The sequence below is a fragment of the Bombus pascuorum genome, chromosome 3, assembly GCF_905332965.1.
Source record: "Bombus pascuorum chromosome 3, iyBomPasc1.1, whole genome shotgun sequence".
Lineage (NCBI taxonomy): Eukaryota > Metazoa > Arthropoda > Insecta > Hymenoptera > Apidae > Bombus > Bombus pascuorum.
The window spans coordinates 4,791,741-4,808,319 of record NC_083490.1 but is presented as its reverse complement, the minus strand read 5'-3'; the positions used below and the strand labels follow the sequence as shown (position 1 = coordinate 4,808,319).

General features: G+C 37.3%; 1 protein-coding gene across 7 annotated transcripts in view; it reads right to left on the bottom strand.

The window, feature by feature from the left end:
- LOC132905557 (NAD(+) hydrolase sarm1) overlaps positions 1-16,579 on the bottom strand; it is a 140,300-nt gene that overhangs the window by 10,055 nt on the left and 113,666 nt on the right. For all 7 annotated transcript variants that reach the window (XM_060956989.1, XM_060956987.1, XM_060956988.1 and 4 more), the window contains exons 2-5: positions 15,172-15,306; positions 11,341-11,561; positions 10,250-10,514; positions 8,006-8,173 (exon numbers count right to left, since the gene is read on the bottom strand). In XM_060956989.1, the coding sequence (XP_060812972.1) occupies positions 8,006-8,173; positions 10,250-10,514; positions 11,341-11,561; positions 15,172-15,306 (789 nt within the window). The remainder of the gene's footprint in view (positions 1-8,005; positions 8,174-10,249; positions 10,515-11,340; positions 11,562-15,171; positions 15,307-16,579) is intronic.

Here is a 16,579-nt window from a genome sequence, read left to right as displayed (position 1 = left end):
TTTCAATGCTAAATGTGATAACTTTACTTTTGTTCCAGAGATACGCAAATCAATATAAGGTAAGATTAGATACTAAAATGATCAGAAAATTTACTTGGTTATCGACTAAGAAAAAGATGTTTGTCACCCTTAATCTTATCAAGAATAATATCAAGAATAATATTAAGAATAATACGTAAGACCCAAGTGATTGAACGTCATCAAAAAAAGCATCCATTACACGAAATTATATCGACGAATTGCCAAAGAAATCTCTTACATATCATTCGATCAAAATCCGTTTATTTAATTCGTATCACGAAAGATTCCCTCGAATCGTGTCGCGATAAATCACGCTCTTCTTACGAATATCGATCCAACACCTGCGTTCCTTTATCGACGACGATGCAAAACGATTTTTGTGTTCTCTCAGTCGGATCTCGATTATCCGTCAATCTCCTAGTTTTATCACTTTAATCAACAAATTCCTAAATTTCTGATTTCCAGTCCAATAATCTACTCAGTTCTATACAACGTTGCGCAAAGCGTACGCACAATGCTTCGATGGAATTCTCGAATTGTTAATCTCCATTGGAAGAACAAGTTCCAATACACTGGAAAAATATAAACGTAAAAGTTGCAATAAACTCACCACTGATTATCTTGCACGAAAGTTCCAACGCACAAGGAATTTACCACCGACGATAAAGCACACACAGTCACTTACCACGTGTTCTTGATCGAACACTTTTCGATGCATGACGCCGCGATGCACTGGCCACGGTGCGCTCATCTCTACTGGAGTACATATTATACTCTAAGATACCACGAATTTTTTATCCTCCTTAACTCACTAACACTCTGTTCATGGAATTCAAGCTGTATAACAAACTACACGACTAACGTGACTCACAATCAGATCGAATTTTAATCATCGAATCGATAAGATAAACCTCGATATCACCTTCTCTGATAATACGATCGTTTATTCCTCTTTTTCATCCCTCTTTCCTCCCACCCAAAAAATATAACGATATTAAAAGTAATATCGAATCGCAGCGAATCAGCGTGACTACCGACAGGTTCGATAGAGACGTCGCGACGCTCAGCGACTAGACTAAGCAACGAGACATCCACGAGCGTTCAATTTCGTTCAGAATCTCTACTGCACCGTGGCCAAACACGAGCACGAGTGAGCCCGGATTTTTCGTTGCGATCCCGTGGCGTTGTTTCTATTTTTCCACGACTAAAAATAACGGTTGTATCACTCGTACCGATGCATGGATTGTCGCGAATTTTCGGATACTTGCACGGCCAACGTTGCGCAATAGTTCAAACAGACGCTTCCGCGATGTAAAGAATGGCCGATGAGAGACCGTGATGACGAGGGAAACCAAATTAGCGTCATTCGGTCACTTTAGTTCGTTGTTTTTGTTGGATTTGGTTTTCCCATTTGATTGGGTTGAAGAAAGATCGAAGATCGCGTTTGGAATTTAATAATATTGATTTTGGAATATTAAGGTAGACGTTGACTGTAGTGTATTGTGGATCGATTACACCTACACTTTCGTACTATATACTGGTTTATACATGTATATTACACTGCATCGGTTTCAAATTTCATCATGAACAATAAATTAACGTACATTGGAGGACAACGAATACTTTGTCGTAGACTATCTCGCGTGCCAACGATACGACAGACAAGAGCTTATTAACGCGTTGTTATTTTGACAGATGTGCTTATAAATAATCTAATCCTGCGTGTGACACTATAGTCGTGCAACATTTCTGTTATTAACGTAATTACCAAATACATAGAAAGTTCGAACATCTGAATTTCGCATTGACATGGAATTATATTTTTCGAATGACGCATTTCGATTTTTCGGATACTGGTATTTTCTATCTTTCAAATCGTACAATTATTGAACGTCATAATCTTTGGAATTCTACTTCTTCAAAAATTAATTCTCCTGCAATATTTCGCAATGTCGTTTTAAAATCATTCAAGTAAATTCTTCGAGTAGGCGAGCATTTCTCTTTATCCGTCCGATAACATTATCGACATTTTTTCAAATCAGAAAAACAAGATCGTGTCTTCTCTGAATAGAGAAACGATGAGAGCGTAAGAACCAGAAGGAAGCTCGGTAAAAATTGCTTTCGTGAATCATTATCGGTTGGATACACGATAACGCTATCGGTCTCTTTCTATAAATAAAATTGTATTGCATTGGACAGACGACAATAATTAATTATTGCGACAATATCAACGATGCTTTAATACCGCGATCGATTTTTCCGTAATCGTTTCGCCATAATCCTTTGATTCTTCATATTTTTCTCCGACTTTAATTACTAAGATTCTTTCTCTGATTAATTTTCTAAATACGCTATAATTTATCTAGTATGCGGACTGTAGCTCATTTATGGAAAATTTAAGCGTTATCCTTCGTCTATTCTATAACATAAACGTTGATAGTTTATAGATTTTCTCTTTATTTCGATACTTTATACAGAAATTTGTAACATAGTCGATGGGATTTCTGGTTTCGTTCATTCTTCGATTGCTATTTTTATCGCGGAATTAAACTTTCTTAAAATACTAAAATAATGAAACGATAAGAAAAGTTTGTAATTTAAAAATTTACCTTACCTTAAAATTTACCTTCAAAATTTCTCAAATACCTTACATAGATATATTTCAAAATAAACTCTCGAAGCCTGTCATTTTGTATCTATAAATAGAAATAGTTAGAATTTTTGAGCTATGCAAATCGAAGGATCAAAGGTGCAAAAATGTAATATGCAAAGATATATAAAATATCCAAACTGCTATATAGATATTATTCGCTATATTTAACAAATGAAATTAATCTCCGATTAGATCCTGCCTTAATGTTTTCATGAGAATATAAATTTCCATAAATATCCGCGGTCTAGTGATAATAAATCGATATCGATCGAAGGAAAATGAGTCTTCCGGTCGAGAGAGGTTTTCGTGGACTCTCTTTGGAGGCCTTGAACGTGTCCTTGAGAAACATTAGAGGAGATGCTGGCAATTTACCCGAGACAAGTTTCGCGGTCGAGCTCTATTTCGGTTGTGCGGAGATATCGGTGACATCCACGTTTCTCGTTGGCACCGATTCCCGAAAATCCGACCGAAAATTTGAGGGCTGATCTCACTGTATGAGTGTTCATCACTGAATGAACCGCGCTATGAAAAACAAGTACAAAGACACGATGTTGCGCAACGAAATAAATCGTTCTTGGACCCCCGCGAAATACTTGGCACCATTCAGAATATCATTTAAAACACAATACGTCGTAGTGACGTTTAAACAACTTTGTTTCTTACAGAAGTCTTTACCGTGTTGTAGACAGATTTTCAAGTACGTAACGTTGCTAGGCGACGAATGTTTCACAAAAGACAATCAGATTCACTCATGGAGAAGATACCACGACGTAATAATTTCATACAAAGATACATATCTTTACGTTACATATTCGTTGAATAATCGTCGTACGATTTTATCGTTTACCAAGTTTCTTTCTTCCTGTATATAAACTTGACAGTCCCTTTCTTGAAAACTAGCTACGAGAATAGCTAAAGAAACGATCAATTCTCATGACATCATAGCCGAAGCGAAATCACCGCGTTATAGATCGAATTGAAATACTTTAATCGTACCATTCTCGGGGATTTAATAGCAAAACTTTCGTTCGCCATGATTCTTTCCCGTCCTGTGCCGCTTTTGGGCCTTAAAACAGGGAAATATCTCCGTGTTAAGCTCGACAACTGCTGCCCCATCGACACACGCGAACCGACCTCTAACAGTGCCAGCAACTAACTGCCTTGCCCTCGGGGAAACGCCGATCGATCGTTCGAGCTGTTTGTTCCGCGTTTATTCCGTTTGAACCGCGTTCACCCTCGTGAGTCAAGGGGAAATTTCATCTCCATGGAAACATCTCTGCGCATGGGAGAAATTCGTCTGTTTAGAAATCGAGGACGACGTTTGAGAGATCAAGAGTTCTTTTTTCAAAAAAAGATCCAGTTAATTTAATCTATTTCATACGAAGAGCAAAAATGTAAAAGTTTCTTGCAGATGTTTGATGTTTAGAAGCGTGCAGATTTTTCTATTGGAAATTAGTATTTTTTCAAATTGAATTCATTTTCAAATTTCAAATTTCAAATTCTTTTTTGATCAAACTTAAATTTCGTTTCGAAGGAAAATACATTTGAGAATCGAAGTTATCGAAGCTACAGTCTCTGCAAATTCGAGAACAGTTGATTTCTTTAGTATTTTCCATAAGAATATTGTCCATAAGAATATCGATCAAGATATTCAATCTTGTAACAAACTCCAAATTTCTTTCTCTCTCTCTCTTTCAATCTCAAAATTCTCCCAGCTGATAGCTATGATTCATTCTATCGAATCCACATGCGTAAGAGGACACGTGCATCCAGTGATTCATCTGAAAATGCAACCACACGTAACGATCTCTAAACGTGTTTGCCAACAACTGCGATTACTTTGAATGCAATTTTTGGAACCATCCAACGGTCGATCGGTAATAAAACTTTCTTGTATCGAAACGTCTGAATAATCCAATTTCCAGAAGCTACGTGGCTACTTGAACTACTTCTAAGAAACATTCTCGAGTTCCAAAACTGTACTCCCTATTTTAAATATTGCCTCATAGCATAAAGCTCTGAAAAATGATCCTTGTCCATGCGTGTCTTCTTCCAGGAAAACATATACATTTTCGATACGTTTCGTTTCACTGTTCCGACTATTAGAACGTATTACCATTTAAAAGATCGATAAACTACGCAGGGGTAGTTTCTATGACGGACTGCTCGATTTGTCACGAAAAACCACGCTAACACGAACAAATTTTTAGAAACCGATCGATCGAGAAGACGCGTGTTAACAGAGTAGATTTATAGCGAAAAGAACCTTGGACAGGTCAAGGCTCGCGTAAGGACACGCGATTTCGAGGGAACGGCACGCGGCAACCAGGGAAAATCCATTGTCTTAAGGGTAAACACGCGAACGTTCTATTAAATTGTGGAAGAGGCTTCCACGAGCGATAAATTCGAAGTGTGGCTATTTCGAGGATGCTCCCGTCCGCGTTTCGCGACAATTGTTTACTTTAACATTGTTTGGTAGATGGTGTCGAGGATTCTACATTCTACGAGAATGTATTACAACGTCGAGTAGATCGGGGTACGGTTTTATATAGTTGATTTATGTCTGGTGATCTAGGTTGGTAGCAGAGCTGAAGTAACTGGTAATATTGAATGGGGTAAACAACTACAAAAACTTCTTTTGTTTCATTATCACGTACTGTTTTGTCAAAATCTACGTTAGCGATTTATAACTTCATCTACTTATTATTAACAAACCATAATCTAACAATTTAAGAAAATAATGTATCTGCAGTTAATATGGTATCCTGTAACGAAAAATGTACAATATACTGTAAGGGACTGTTCATTTTGCTACAATGATAGTCAAATTGTTACAATATTAAAAAGAAAGATTGGTCTAACCTACCCTATGTTTGAAAAGGATCGACCTGATCTAACCTTAACTTCCAAAGAAAGATCAACCTAACCTAACTCTATCTTTCAAAGGAAGATCAACCTAACCTAACCCTACCTTCCAAGAAAGAGATAAACCTAACCTAAATGTACATTGCAAGAGGGAAAAGACAGAAAGAGAAAGCGAGGAAGAGACGAAACAGGACGTAGAATTGCCATCGATAAATTGAGACAGCAACACAACATCGTGCATCGTGGTAGCAGTCAGTGGCTCTGTGTCAAAAATTCCCTAGCTGACTCAAAAGCTACGTGGCCTGGTGAAAAACGCTGGTTAAATTTAGCGCATGGACGTTGCGTAAATAGACGAGTATCCGGTGAAAACGAGTTACGCTGTTCGCATAATCGACAACGAGGCCCTGTGATCCGCGGTCTACTCGAGTTCGACGATTTTCACCGGACAAATAACCCCATTCCACAAACCTACATACTTTCAACGCGTTCTTGGAACATACTTCGATATTGCACACCACGTAGGAAGAAGTTGAGACGAGGATGAATATATAATAACGACAGTTGTTGACCGATTCAAGATAAGCTATCGGTGTTTCTCGAAAATCGGCCATATATATAGAATCGAGTGATTATAAAAATATTCCACGCTTGTTACTATTATTTTCAATGAAATATTTCGTAATTGGGCAGTTGTTTATCAGATCGAATCTTCTTGATTATTTCCGTTTGATGATATCGAAATAGAAGCACGGATAATAATGTTTGATGTTGTTTGATAATTAATTAGAAAGATTAGATAACACGGTTGATGTTTTGTCGCCGGAGGACAAAAAGAAACGCGTTTAGGAGATTAATTTATTAGAAGAAAATTATTTTAGTTTAGTACACCTAAGATGATTTCTTGTTAAACTACTCTCAGATTATTGTCAATAGAAGTTATTACCCAATTCTCTAAAAATTCCATGATTTCTTTCTTCTGACCTAATTTAGTTTCTATCTTTCTTAGTCGAGCAACCCTAAAGCCAACATCGTTAGAAGAAAAAGATCGCCAAGAAACGCTTTATTAATTCCGTGAGAAGATCATTTTTCGAATCATAATCAGATCGATAGTTGAATCTTCTTTCAGATTTCGCTCGTGGTGATACGTGTGCCGAAGTTTCAACGAAGCAGTAATGGCTCAGCGTTTCCCCGAACATCGGAGACGTTTAAGAAAATGTTTATGCGTCGATCGCGTGAGAACAGTCGGTGTTCGAACGCGAGAGATCATCAGCAAGGAGAAGCGATCGTGTCAACGACCCAAGGGAAGGCAAGTTCCTCTCTGCTAGCTCGGTCAGTTTCGTGCCAAACTATTGTACGCGAGTTGAGTTTAGGCCGCACCCAGTGCAACGCCTTCCGGTGGATCGTCCGGAACCAACCGATATCGCGATACTTGCTTTCCAACGATATTCGTGGCGGTAACAATAGACGAAAGATACTTACAGCGAGTTCGAGGAAAATAGGTTTCACTTCGTGTGAATAAATTCTAAATCTTATTGGACACAGACTGCTCCAAGTGTTCTGCTATCTATAGACGTTACAATTCACTCTTTGTGAATGGATTATTTATTTTTTGATCCTACAACTGCAAGCTCTATTCATTTTCGTTTCAGATATTTCGAAGCAACGGCAGTTCTTTGTTATTCGTACATTGCGCGCTCTCTTGTATAATCATTTCTAGCGAATCGTTACAACGTATCATTAGCGAATGGAAAAATCGTAAGGGCAAACTCCTCTTTCTCAATTTTATAACTTCCTATCAGTAGGATAGTTTGGTTGTCGAATTTCATTTCTTCTGTTACCAAACTTGTGATCATTACTATTGCGTATTCATATTTCATATTAAAATTGCCTTACTTTCATAGCACAAAGTTCGCCAACATACTAAGAAAGCAATTATACATATCTATTGGGTTGTCCGAAAAGTTTCTTTCGTTTTATGAGGAAATAATAGACGCACAACGTTTTTCGTTTTATATTATTTTGTCGAATTACGTACGACCCATTTTGTTCTGTTGAGACAAACACCGCGACATTTCACAGACTTGCTTTCACATTTGTATGAAGATGCAGTGTTGTAAAAAATACGTTTGCGAAAGAAAGACACTTTTTGGACAATCTAACACATAACATTGCAGGGTTAAGAGTAAAATACATCGCATTTCTAGACCTCAATTCTGAAATTCCCAGATCTCAATCGTAGACCTCGCGAGAGATAAAGAATCTTTATTGAAATTCTACAGCTAGCTCCTAAAGCTCGCGTTTAACGAGTAAATTCATTCTTACATATCTGGCTATTCTGGTTCTCGCTATACGGCACCCTATTAGAGTGATTTATCGCGATCTTCACGGTAAGTTAAGAGGTTCTAATGTATGTGAAATACGCGAGAGTTTATCAAATTGTCAGAGACAATTTTATGGTAAACTCACCCTTGCAGCGGCGACGCTCTTCTCAGCGGAGACGCCATCGAGTTCGACGCGCGCCCTGGCCGCCGTCGCGGCGCTTTGCTCCTTGTACGAGACGTCGCCAGCTTGTAAAGCTCTCATCTCGGCGCTATTCGCCGTCGCCTTTTCAGCGCTAAAGCCGTCCGTGACAACCTGCAATTCAAACGAATCGAAGATTAATAAATGTCCACGTTACAGTAAGATTGGTTCATTTTTTAGTCGCCCAACCTTCGACATCTTGTAACGTAACTTTCATCTTTGCACAGAATGATCAAACTTGTGAGAGGTGTTATTGGCCTTCCCTATAACAACGAAAGAATGAGAAAATGTCGTGTATTCTAGGGTCCGGCAAGAGAAACTATCAAAAACGAGAAAATGATTCGAACAACCCTATGGTAGGGTGATTTGACTCAGCGAGGAGGTATCACACGGTTGCTAAGAGAAACGCAGAATTTGTGAAATAAAGCGAAACGTTGCCTTCAGATGGAAACTGTGTCCAAAATCGCGCCAAATGGCATTGGCGCAAGTTGTCTGGTTCTACGGAGATTTACACTCAATGGACAGGCACAAGTCTAATCTCGATAAATGGCATTGGTATCCGTCGTCTGGTTCTAAGGAGATTTAGATCCAATAGACAGACGTACGTAGGATTTCTTCGTCCAAAAGATTTTCCAGGTTTATTTTCGAAATAAAAATTTACTTGAAAAATATTCACGCGTGAAATTTTACTCGGGGCGTAAATAATTTAGAAAATTTAATAAGATGGAAGAGATTAAAGGAGGATCGTTAATTTTCCGACTATATTATCCTTATTAAGTTTGCGAAAGAGGGTGGAAACACCGACCTTGCCATGACGGAAGCGAAGTTAAAAATATAATTCAAACGGAAAGAGTTCAGCACCTGAGGGAATAAGGCGTGACATTCGTCGATTAAAAATAAGCGACACGAAATAGAAATACACGACTATCATTCTACGTATAAAATATATTATGAAAAATGAAATGTCAGGACAAATAAACGGATCTTGGATGATAATACCATATGTCGAGATGTAAACAGCGAATAGATACGTCACTGATAGCTTGGCTAGAGGAGTTACCTAGAGATAGACTCGAAGTCCTTGACCTAGACTACCTAGAGGAAACCGCACCTTCGGCCAAACATTGCGCAGCATCGCAATCTCCACGAGACATCGATTATTTCACGCGCAATTTCGAACAGAAAATGGTTCGATTCCAAAACTGAGCTTTCATCGATAAATTGTCACAATTAGAGTTTCTAAGACTTTTAAGCTTATAATAAAATGATCACGAGACTTGGCGAGATTTAGAATGTATTACATTATATTATATGTATTGCATCGTATTGCACTATATTTCATAACATTGAAAAAATTCTTGAATCGATAAAATATAATTTATTGTAAGACTATACATCGTTTAGGTCTTTCTCCTTGTTTCCTTTTTAAGTTTTTAAGCTCTGTATCGATTAGTGTTTAAAAAAATGAAAGATAAATCGAATGTTTAGATAAGATTATTTTTTATAACAAGTACGAAGACACAGTATAAATTATTCGTTGTAGGATTTGGCTTTGTTCTTACGTGATACGTGAATTGTAATTTTGTGTCTTACGTTACTGACGGTAAACTATAAACCGAGTACTTTCAATTTTTCTACTGCCATACTATAACTTCCAAACTGCTCTGTGTTTCCAAACACAAATCAACACACGCAGCATAGCACTCCACTTCGTTAAAAATCTCAAAGAAAGCCAAATTTTTACCCAAATTACTTCCCTATTTTTAGTCATCAAAATACTGCTTCTTTATCTCTCACCAATTTAATCTACAAAATAAAAGTACCAAACATCTGAATCGCTATGTCTATTTTCCCATTTGATATCCAAATCACGTCCTCGCACAATTGAACCAATATTATTAATGAAATTTCACAAGCCACAAATTGCAAATTATCAGCAATATTAATAAATCCTCTTTCATAATAAGCTTGGCAATACGATAAAACAGGTGTCGCTGTACACGTGAATGTTACAAATTAATCAATTCTACTTGACATATAATTGCACAATTGAAGGAGACAGGATCAAACTTGTAATTTGTGACTGTTACTAATATTATCGTGTGATAAATTATTATAATTATTGCTATACAAGAGAGCTGTTCGCTATCCTCAATCTAATTTGTCAAACGAGAGTACCAAACATCTTACCTTCGTCTTGGAAGCACTTGTCATCTTTTTCTGTTCGAATTTCATCGTCTCCTGTCCAGCAGGTAGGTTCGTCATATTCGAAATGTTCGACATGCTGATCGGTGGACTCATATTGTGAAGATTATTCAGTGAGTTCAGAGAGCTCAATTGCGAGGGTGAACCTCCTGTTAACGTAACTGTTCCCGTGGCGGGTGGTGGAGTGTCTGGATCCGGAAACGTCACCAATGGCTCCGTCAGGTCACCCTCCTCCGTCCCGTTTCCATCTCTGTGAAAAATACAAAACTGGATTTTATAAGGATTACGAGCAGATTTTCGCGCGTTTCGTGTTTGCGCGATGCGAGGAACGCGAGAGAAGCTTTGAAAATAATCGCTTAGCACGCGGCTAAAACGGGAATTTGCCGGTTATAAATAACGCGGTGGACGTGACTTTGCTGATTACGAGAGAGAAATCGAGTCTAGTCGCAGAGACTCTTCAATTCAGGTTTCGATCATTGCACGTTCCAATTTTGCACGAGAATTTAATAGAAATCTAATCCTGTACGGAGGATTCGTTAAATTTTGTACAATTTATTTGAAGATATTTGACAGTTCAGTGGCATTCTTGGTAAGCTGTCAATTTAAGATTTCTGCTAGACACTCTATGGCACAAAAAATTGCTATTATTTCATTCACGTTGATTTGATAAGATTGATTTTTTGCAAATTTTCTTCAATGTACTTTTATCTTAATTCCCAATCAACTACAATAAATCGTTTTTTAATCTCGAGTTTTATATAAAATCTTAACATTGATTATATCAACGATTTTATCTGTCCTCAACATTTCAAATGTCAAGAAATGTATCGCGGAGCTTGCTCTAAGCGAAAATTCGAAATTCACAACTCTCACTGCTTCTACTATTACAAAGTATACTTTTATAACTGTCATACCAATATTAAACACGAATAACAAATTATCAAAATAATAACATAATGATCCACACGTATGTATCCACAAGATGATCGATCATCATAAGTCAATGAAACAATTTACTAAATATATAAACGAACCTGAAACGAATATAAAGAGTAATAATAATTTAAAGGACTTACCTATCCACGAGGTTCTCCATGCTGTTTCGCAATCGTTGTGAAAAGTTTGTGGAAATATTGTTCTTCATTTCGGATATGCCACGTTGAAGTTCTCTTAGGTCGCTCTTCATGGAGCTTGCTTTCATCTCACTCGATGAAGACGAGGTAAGAATCCTCTGCGAGGATTTGGCCACCCTGCTCGAACTGCTGCTGCTGCTCTGGCTCTGGTTCGTCGTCAGCATCTGCCGAGTCAAAAGCCGTTTACGTTCTATTTAAAATCCACGTGAGATGACTCACTCTCGCCTATTCGTCTCAGGCTCTTCCTCTCTCACTCTCATTCTCTCTCTCTTTTTTGTAAGCGCTCTCTCAAAGCACACCTTTGGTCTCTGTTTTTCACGCGAATCGTCCCAGTCACTTTTCACAGATTTTTCCTTCTTGTTAAGCTGTTTGGACCCAATCCATGACATTTTCACGGTTATTGTGCGTGTATTGCGAAAACTTAGGTTTCTCGATAAATTACGTAATTTCGCTGATCCGATTTGTTTCGGGGAAATTAGATGACAGTGTCTTAGGGAAGGCAGATCAGAACTTCTGTTCAGTTTGCGTATTTGAAATTTTACAAAGAGGAAACTTTAAATAGAAATCTTACGCGGAGAAAAATTTTAAGCACTCGATGATATAAAAGATCACACGGCGCGACGAAAGATTCGATCATCGAACTGTTCTCGTTATCGGATGGTAGAAAAGTCTACCGAGTAATCGAAGGTATAAACTATCGAAGTGAAATGTCATGTCAAACAACAGAGGCGGTCTTTTAAATTGCTTTTAAATTAGAGAAACTTTATGTGAGACTGATACTCCGTAATCAGTTGCATATATCGGTATTCTACTTCTGGCTCACCCTGTATATCAGACATTCGAACGCAGCGGATTATTTCCAGTGAAATCAAACTCCGAATAATTCATTTGCCGTGGCAACGATCGATTCGATGGTTATTCCAAACAAACGATGTAAATTTATTTTCTAAATACTCTACGAAACTCTAATATTCAACAGATTCTCAGAACATTCCTAGGAATGTTCGTTAGAAGACGAGTAAATTCAACGTCCCGAGAAAGGAGAGATTATGAAGCGGTTATGAAGAGATTATGAATCCTTGAGAATGATATCCTTGAGGATCGCAGGCCTGCAAATCGTATGTTTAGTTTCAGTTGGGTTAAAAAAAAATTCACGTGGGCAAGAATTACGTAAAGTGAGAAGGATGCATAAGATCGGTGATTATGTGAATATTTCTTTACAGACGAAGAATTCTGACTAAAGAGAGATAAGAAAGATCGGTTTTTGATTCCAGTGTCTGGGAACTGTACGTACGATGCTGATGATCGTGATCAAAGTTTTTAAAGACTCGAGTTTTAAGAAGCATAGCGATACTTGATATGTGATAACGATGCAAATGTTATGAAAATATAGAGTTCAGAATAAAATTGTTTAGAATCGAATTTTAAATCGATGAATCTTTGTATCATTTGATCGCTTGGGTGTGAATTTCTGTATCGAAATTGCATCGTTCTAATTTAGATTTAAATACATAGGTGAATTTTCGTATTGAGAATTGTGAACATTTAAATGCTTGAAATCTGGTTCGTCTCTTAATGAATTCTCGGTAAATAAGCCATTAGTTCTCAGTCATAATCTGAACTTCAATTTTTTTTTTTTATTCACACATCTAATCACTATATAGATCCAATTAGTAATTACCACTCATTGATACAAAGAATGTAAGAAATTCTCAAATAATTACCTACTCAACAGGCTGCATCAAAAATGGTCTAATTATGATTAAGCGACGATCATTACTTTCGTGTAACTGACTCATCGATGCAGATAGGCTATCAAATAAAAGAAGTTATTTAAATTCCCGATAAATCACTGCACTTTCAAGAACGCTGCCTCGAAACAAAATACGCTGATGAGTATCGAGAGCTTACTGACATGAAAATCCATTAAGGATGGAATCGAAGCGTAATTAAAAGAGAACGTTTCGATGATAAGGGTATCAGTGGGCGGTACTGAAACACGTGAACTCTGTATCATTGCACAATCGGTCGATTTCGACCAACGAATCGCGTTTCTAGATCTTTATATTATAACTTCTTAATAAAATAAATATCCTAGGCTCTCCCTTACATTCAATCGAATTTTCATCTTATTCTAAATTTTCTTCGCGATCTTTTAGTTAATTTTTTTTCTTTTTAAGCTTCTACCGAGGATCAGAGTCACGTGATTGAAAAGAAATACGTGACCAAAATTATGCGAGGGTTCAACGTTTTCCACGTGTACCGATTGGTGCCAAGAGGATTTTGCTTATTGCAACTAACACAGATAACAACTATAGACGATTCTATCTTAGTACAATTACATATATATAATTTTAGTGCCCATAAAAAGCCAAGATATAAATAGTTCCAACGAGAACGTGTAGGTAATTCTGTTTCAAGAAATCACGATATCCCATGACCGAAATAAACAGAAAATAACAGGATTTGAAAGTAGGCGCGTACAAAGACCGACGTGTACTTAAAGTTCCATTTTCAACAAACGAAAAACAAACACACAGTTAGTCATATTTTAATAGCAACGAATGTATCGAGGAATTTTTATCTTTCACGCTGTTACATCGTTACTATGAAATCTATTTCGAAATCTGCTTATAACAAACACCTCACGCTTCGTAGAAATTAAACATATTTTTACTCGCAATAGGTTTCCAAAATATCGATCATGCTTTATCAAAGATGATCGCTCGATATTTTGGCTCCGCTTTCGTTGAGAATTTTCACTTTCTAAGATGGTCTGTGAGTTGTTCTGGCCACGTGGCGCGTGATACTTGGTGAAAGGTGACGTCGATTTAATTTTGGAAATTCGTTCAAGCTGGTCGCGGAATCGGAGGGGGGGGGCGTTCCCGACACAGTAATTCCTAGTTTTCGAGAAATTCGGGAAATTCAGCGTGGGTGGAGGCGTCGCGTCGTGACGCTCTAGTCGAATTAAAGGTCATTCTTCGTCATAATCTCCAAATAGAAAGTTCGATGGCAGCTTATTAAGTCATTCTTGAGAGACACGCGTTACGGAAGACGGGGTTGCAGCGATTAAAACTCACTCTTGGATCTGAATTTTGCCAGCTCTTGGCAGAGAAGCATGTGAACGATTAGATTTAATTCGTGCAGTCAAAACAGTGGTTACATTTAGAAACTTTGAGTGCAATCGATCGATAGCCTGGTACGTTGGAAGCTTATGGTAAATAACTAACCAGCATTTTCTTCGTTTTTTGTATTTTGATTTCTTTCTATTTAAAAATTCGTTTCACTTATCTGGTAATTAGATTGGTGTTTACGCTAATGTTTAAGCATTTACGCGAGATTAAATATAGAAAAATGTACGCCATATAGAGAAACGTAGATCGTATAAAACATAGAACATACATATAGATTGCGGATGTTTATGCATTTATACTTTTGTAAAAAACCACAGAGTTCGTTAAATATGCAAAAATGTATGAAGTATTCAAAGTATAGTACTTGTTACGAGATTCAGAAAAATATAAATTTGCATAAATATGTGCAATTTAGTTATACAGATAGTTATATATTTAGAATTGTCTGTTTGATTGTCTATTTCTTTAGAATTGTCTAGTTTAATTGAAATACAAATATTTTGCACAAAAATCCAGTCTATCGATAATCGTTTTTGATATACATTCCCTAATATTTGTATCTTTTTTTTTATTATGTATGTAACTTTGTTTGGTGTTTTATCTTACAATTAACTAATTAAATATGTAATTAAAAATTTACCTGTGACGATGAAGTGACCTGTGGATGATGGGTAACGTGGCTCCTTCCGCTCACCATGTTGTTCTTTTTTTGAAAATTCTCCATGACAGTGTGCATGTCACCGTTTTCCCCTCCCTCCACCGGGAACTCCGACATCTGCAATAATAAACAACATGGTTAATCATCGACTTTCATTGCTGGTTCGTATTATTTTCGATGTATTTGTTTCATTTTATTCTCGAATTTAAAACAATTAAATATCGTATAACATAATCGTCGCACTAATTTAAACTGACTCAAAAATTGTGTCAAAAGTCTATTATCGTATGAGTGAATTTAATGACAGAAGGTTTGCATAAGTCTGTATATCGTAATTTGTTGTCGTACACAAGTACTACCGTTCACCGTACGGCACACCAAGTACAAATGATCGAACTGTGAAAAGTCGCTGCGACTGGAAATCAGGCGAACAGCTACCACCCACGTGCTCGTTAATTGCACACGACCGATCCACCAGCTGATCCCGGATCTTGAAAATTCGTTGAAAAGTGGTCGACCTTTCTCGCTTCATTAATTGGTTCGTGTTTCGAAAGCATATTGGAATATGCGCGTGAAAAGTATTATGGAAACGAATGTTTGTCGTTTCCACTCTGAGAAGATTACCGAAGTCCAGTAAACAAGAAGAAAATACGTTCTTTCTTAGATTCGACCTCGATGACGCGACCGAGAAATGCAACTAGAGAAATACACTGCCGTTGTTTCATAGTGATGTTCGAGTGAGGTTAGACTTGGTATTAGAGGAATAAGAGAGGAATACAAGAGGAATAGGAGGAAAAAAGAAAAAGAAAAATAATCGAAGTGACACGAAGAAGCTTCGTAAAGCTTTCGATTCCACGTACGGCTTACGAGCACACTTGGACGTTTCTAGGAAAAAGACATGCGAGATATGCGAGTCTCGCAACACGTCTGTTACGTAAATGGAACCTTGTGGTCAACGGAACCGAAGGAAACACGTTCGCATACCGCTCGCGCTTGTGTATCAACACACCAGAATATACGCACGCCGAGTACTCGTTTAAAAAACTCCTATGGCAAAATGTAAACAGAGCGTACTCGCGTTTAGTACGCGAGTACACGGAGAGTACACGCGTACTCTATATTGACATGTGATAGTAAGGCGAGACATCAGTTTATCGCTAATTCAATAATTATTGTTAGTAACGCACTGATTTCATACTAATTCTATACATTAGTGACATATAAATCATATCATGGAATAGCATCAGAGTAATTAATGTATACAAAAAATCTGAAGCTCTCAAGGTTTATAAAAGGAACGCTATCATATTGTTATATAGATTTAACTACGAGGACTGTACGGTAATACTTATCACAGGTAAAAATTGATAAAGATAGTAGAGAAAATACA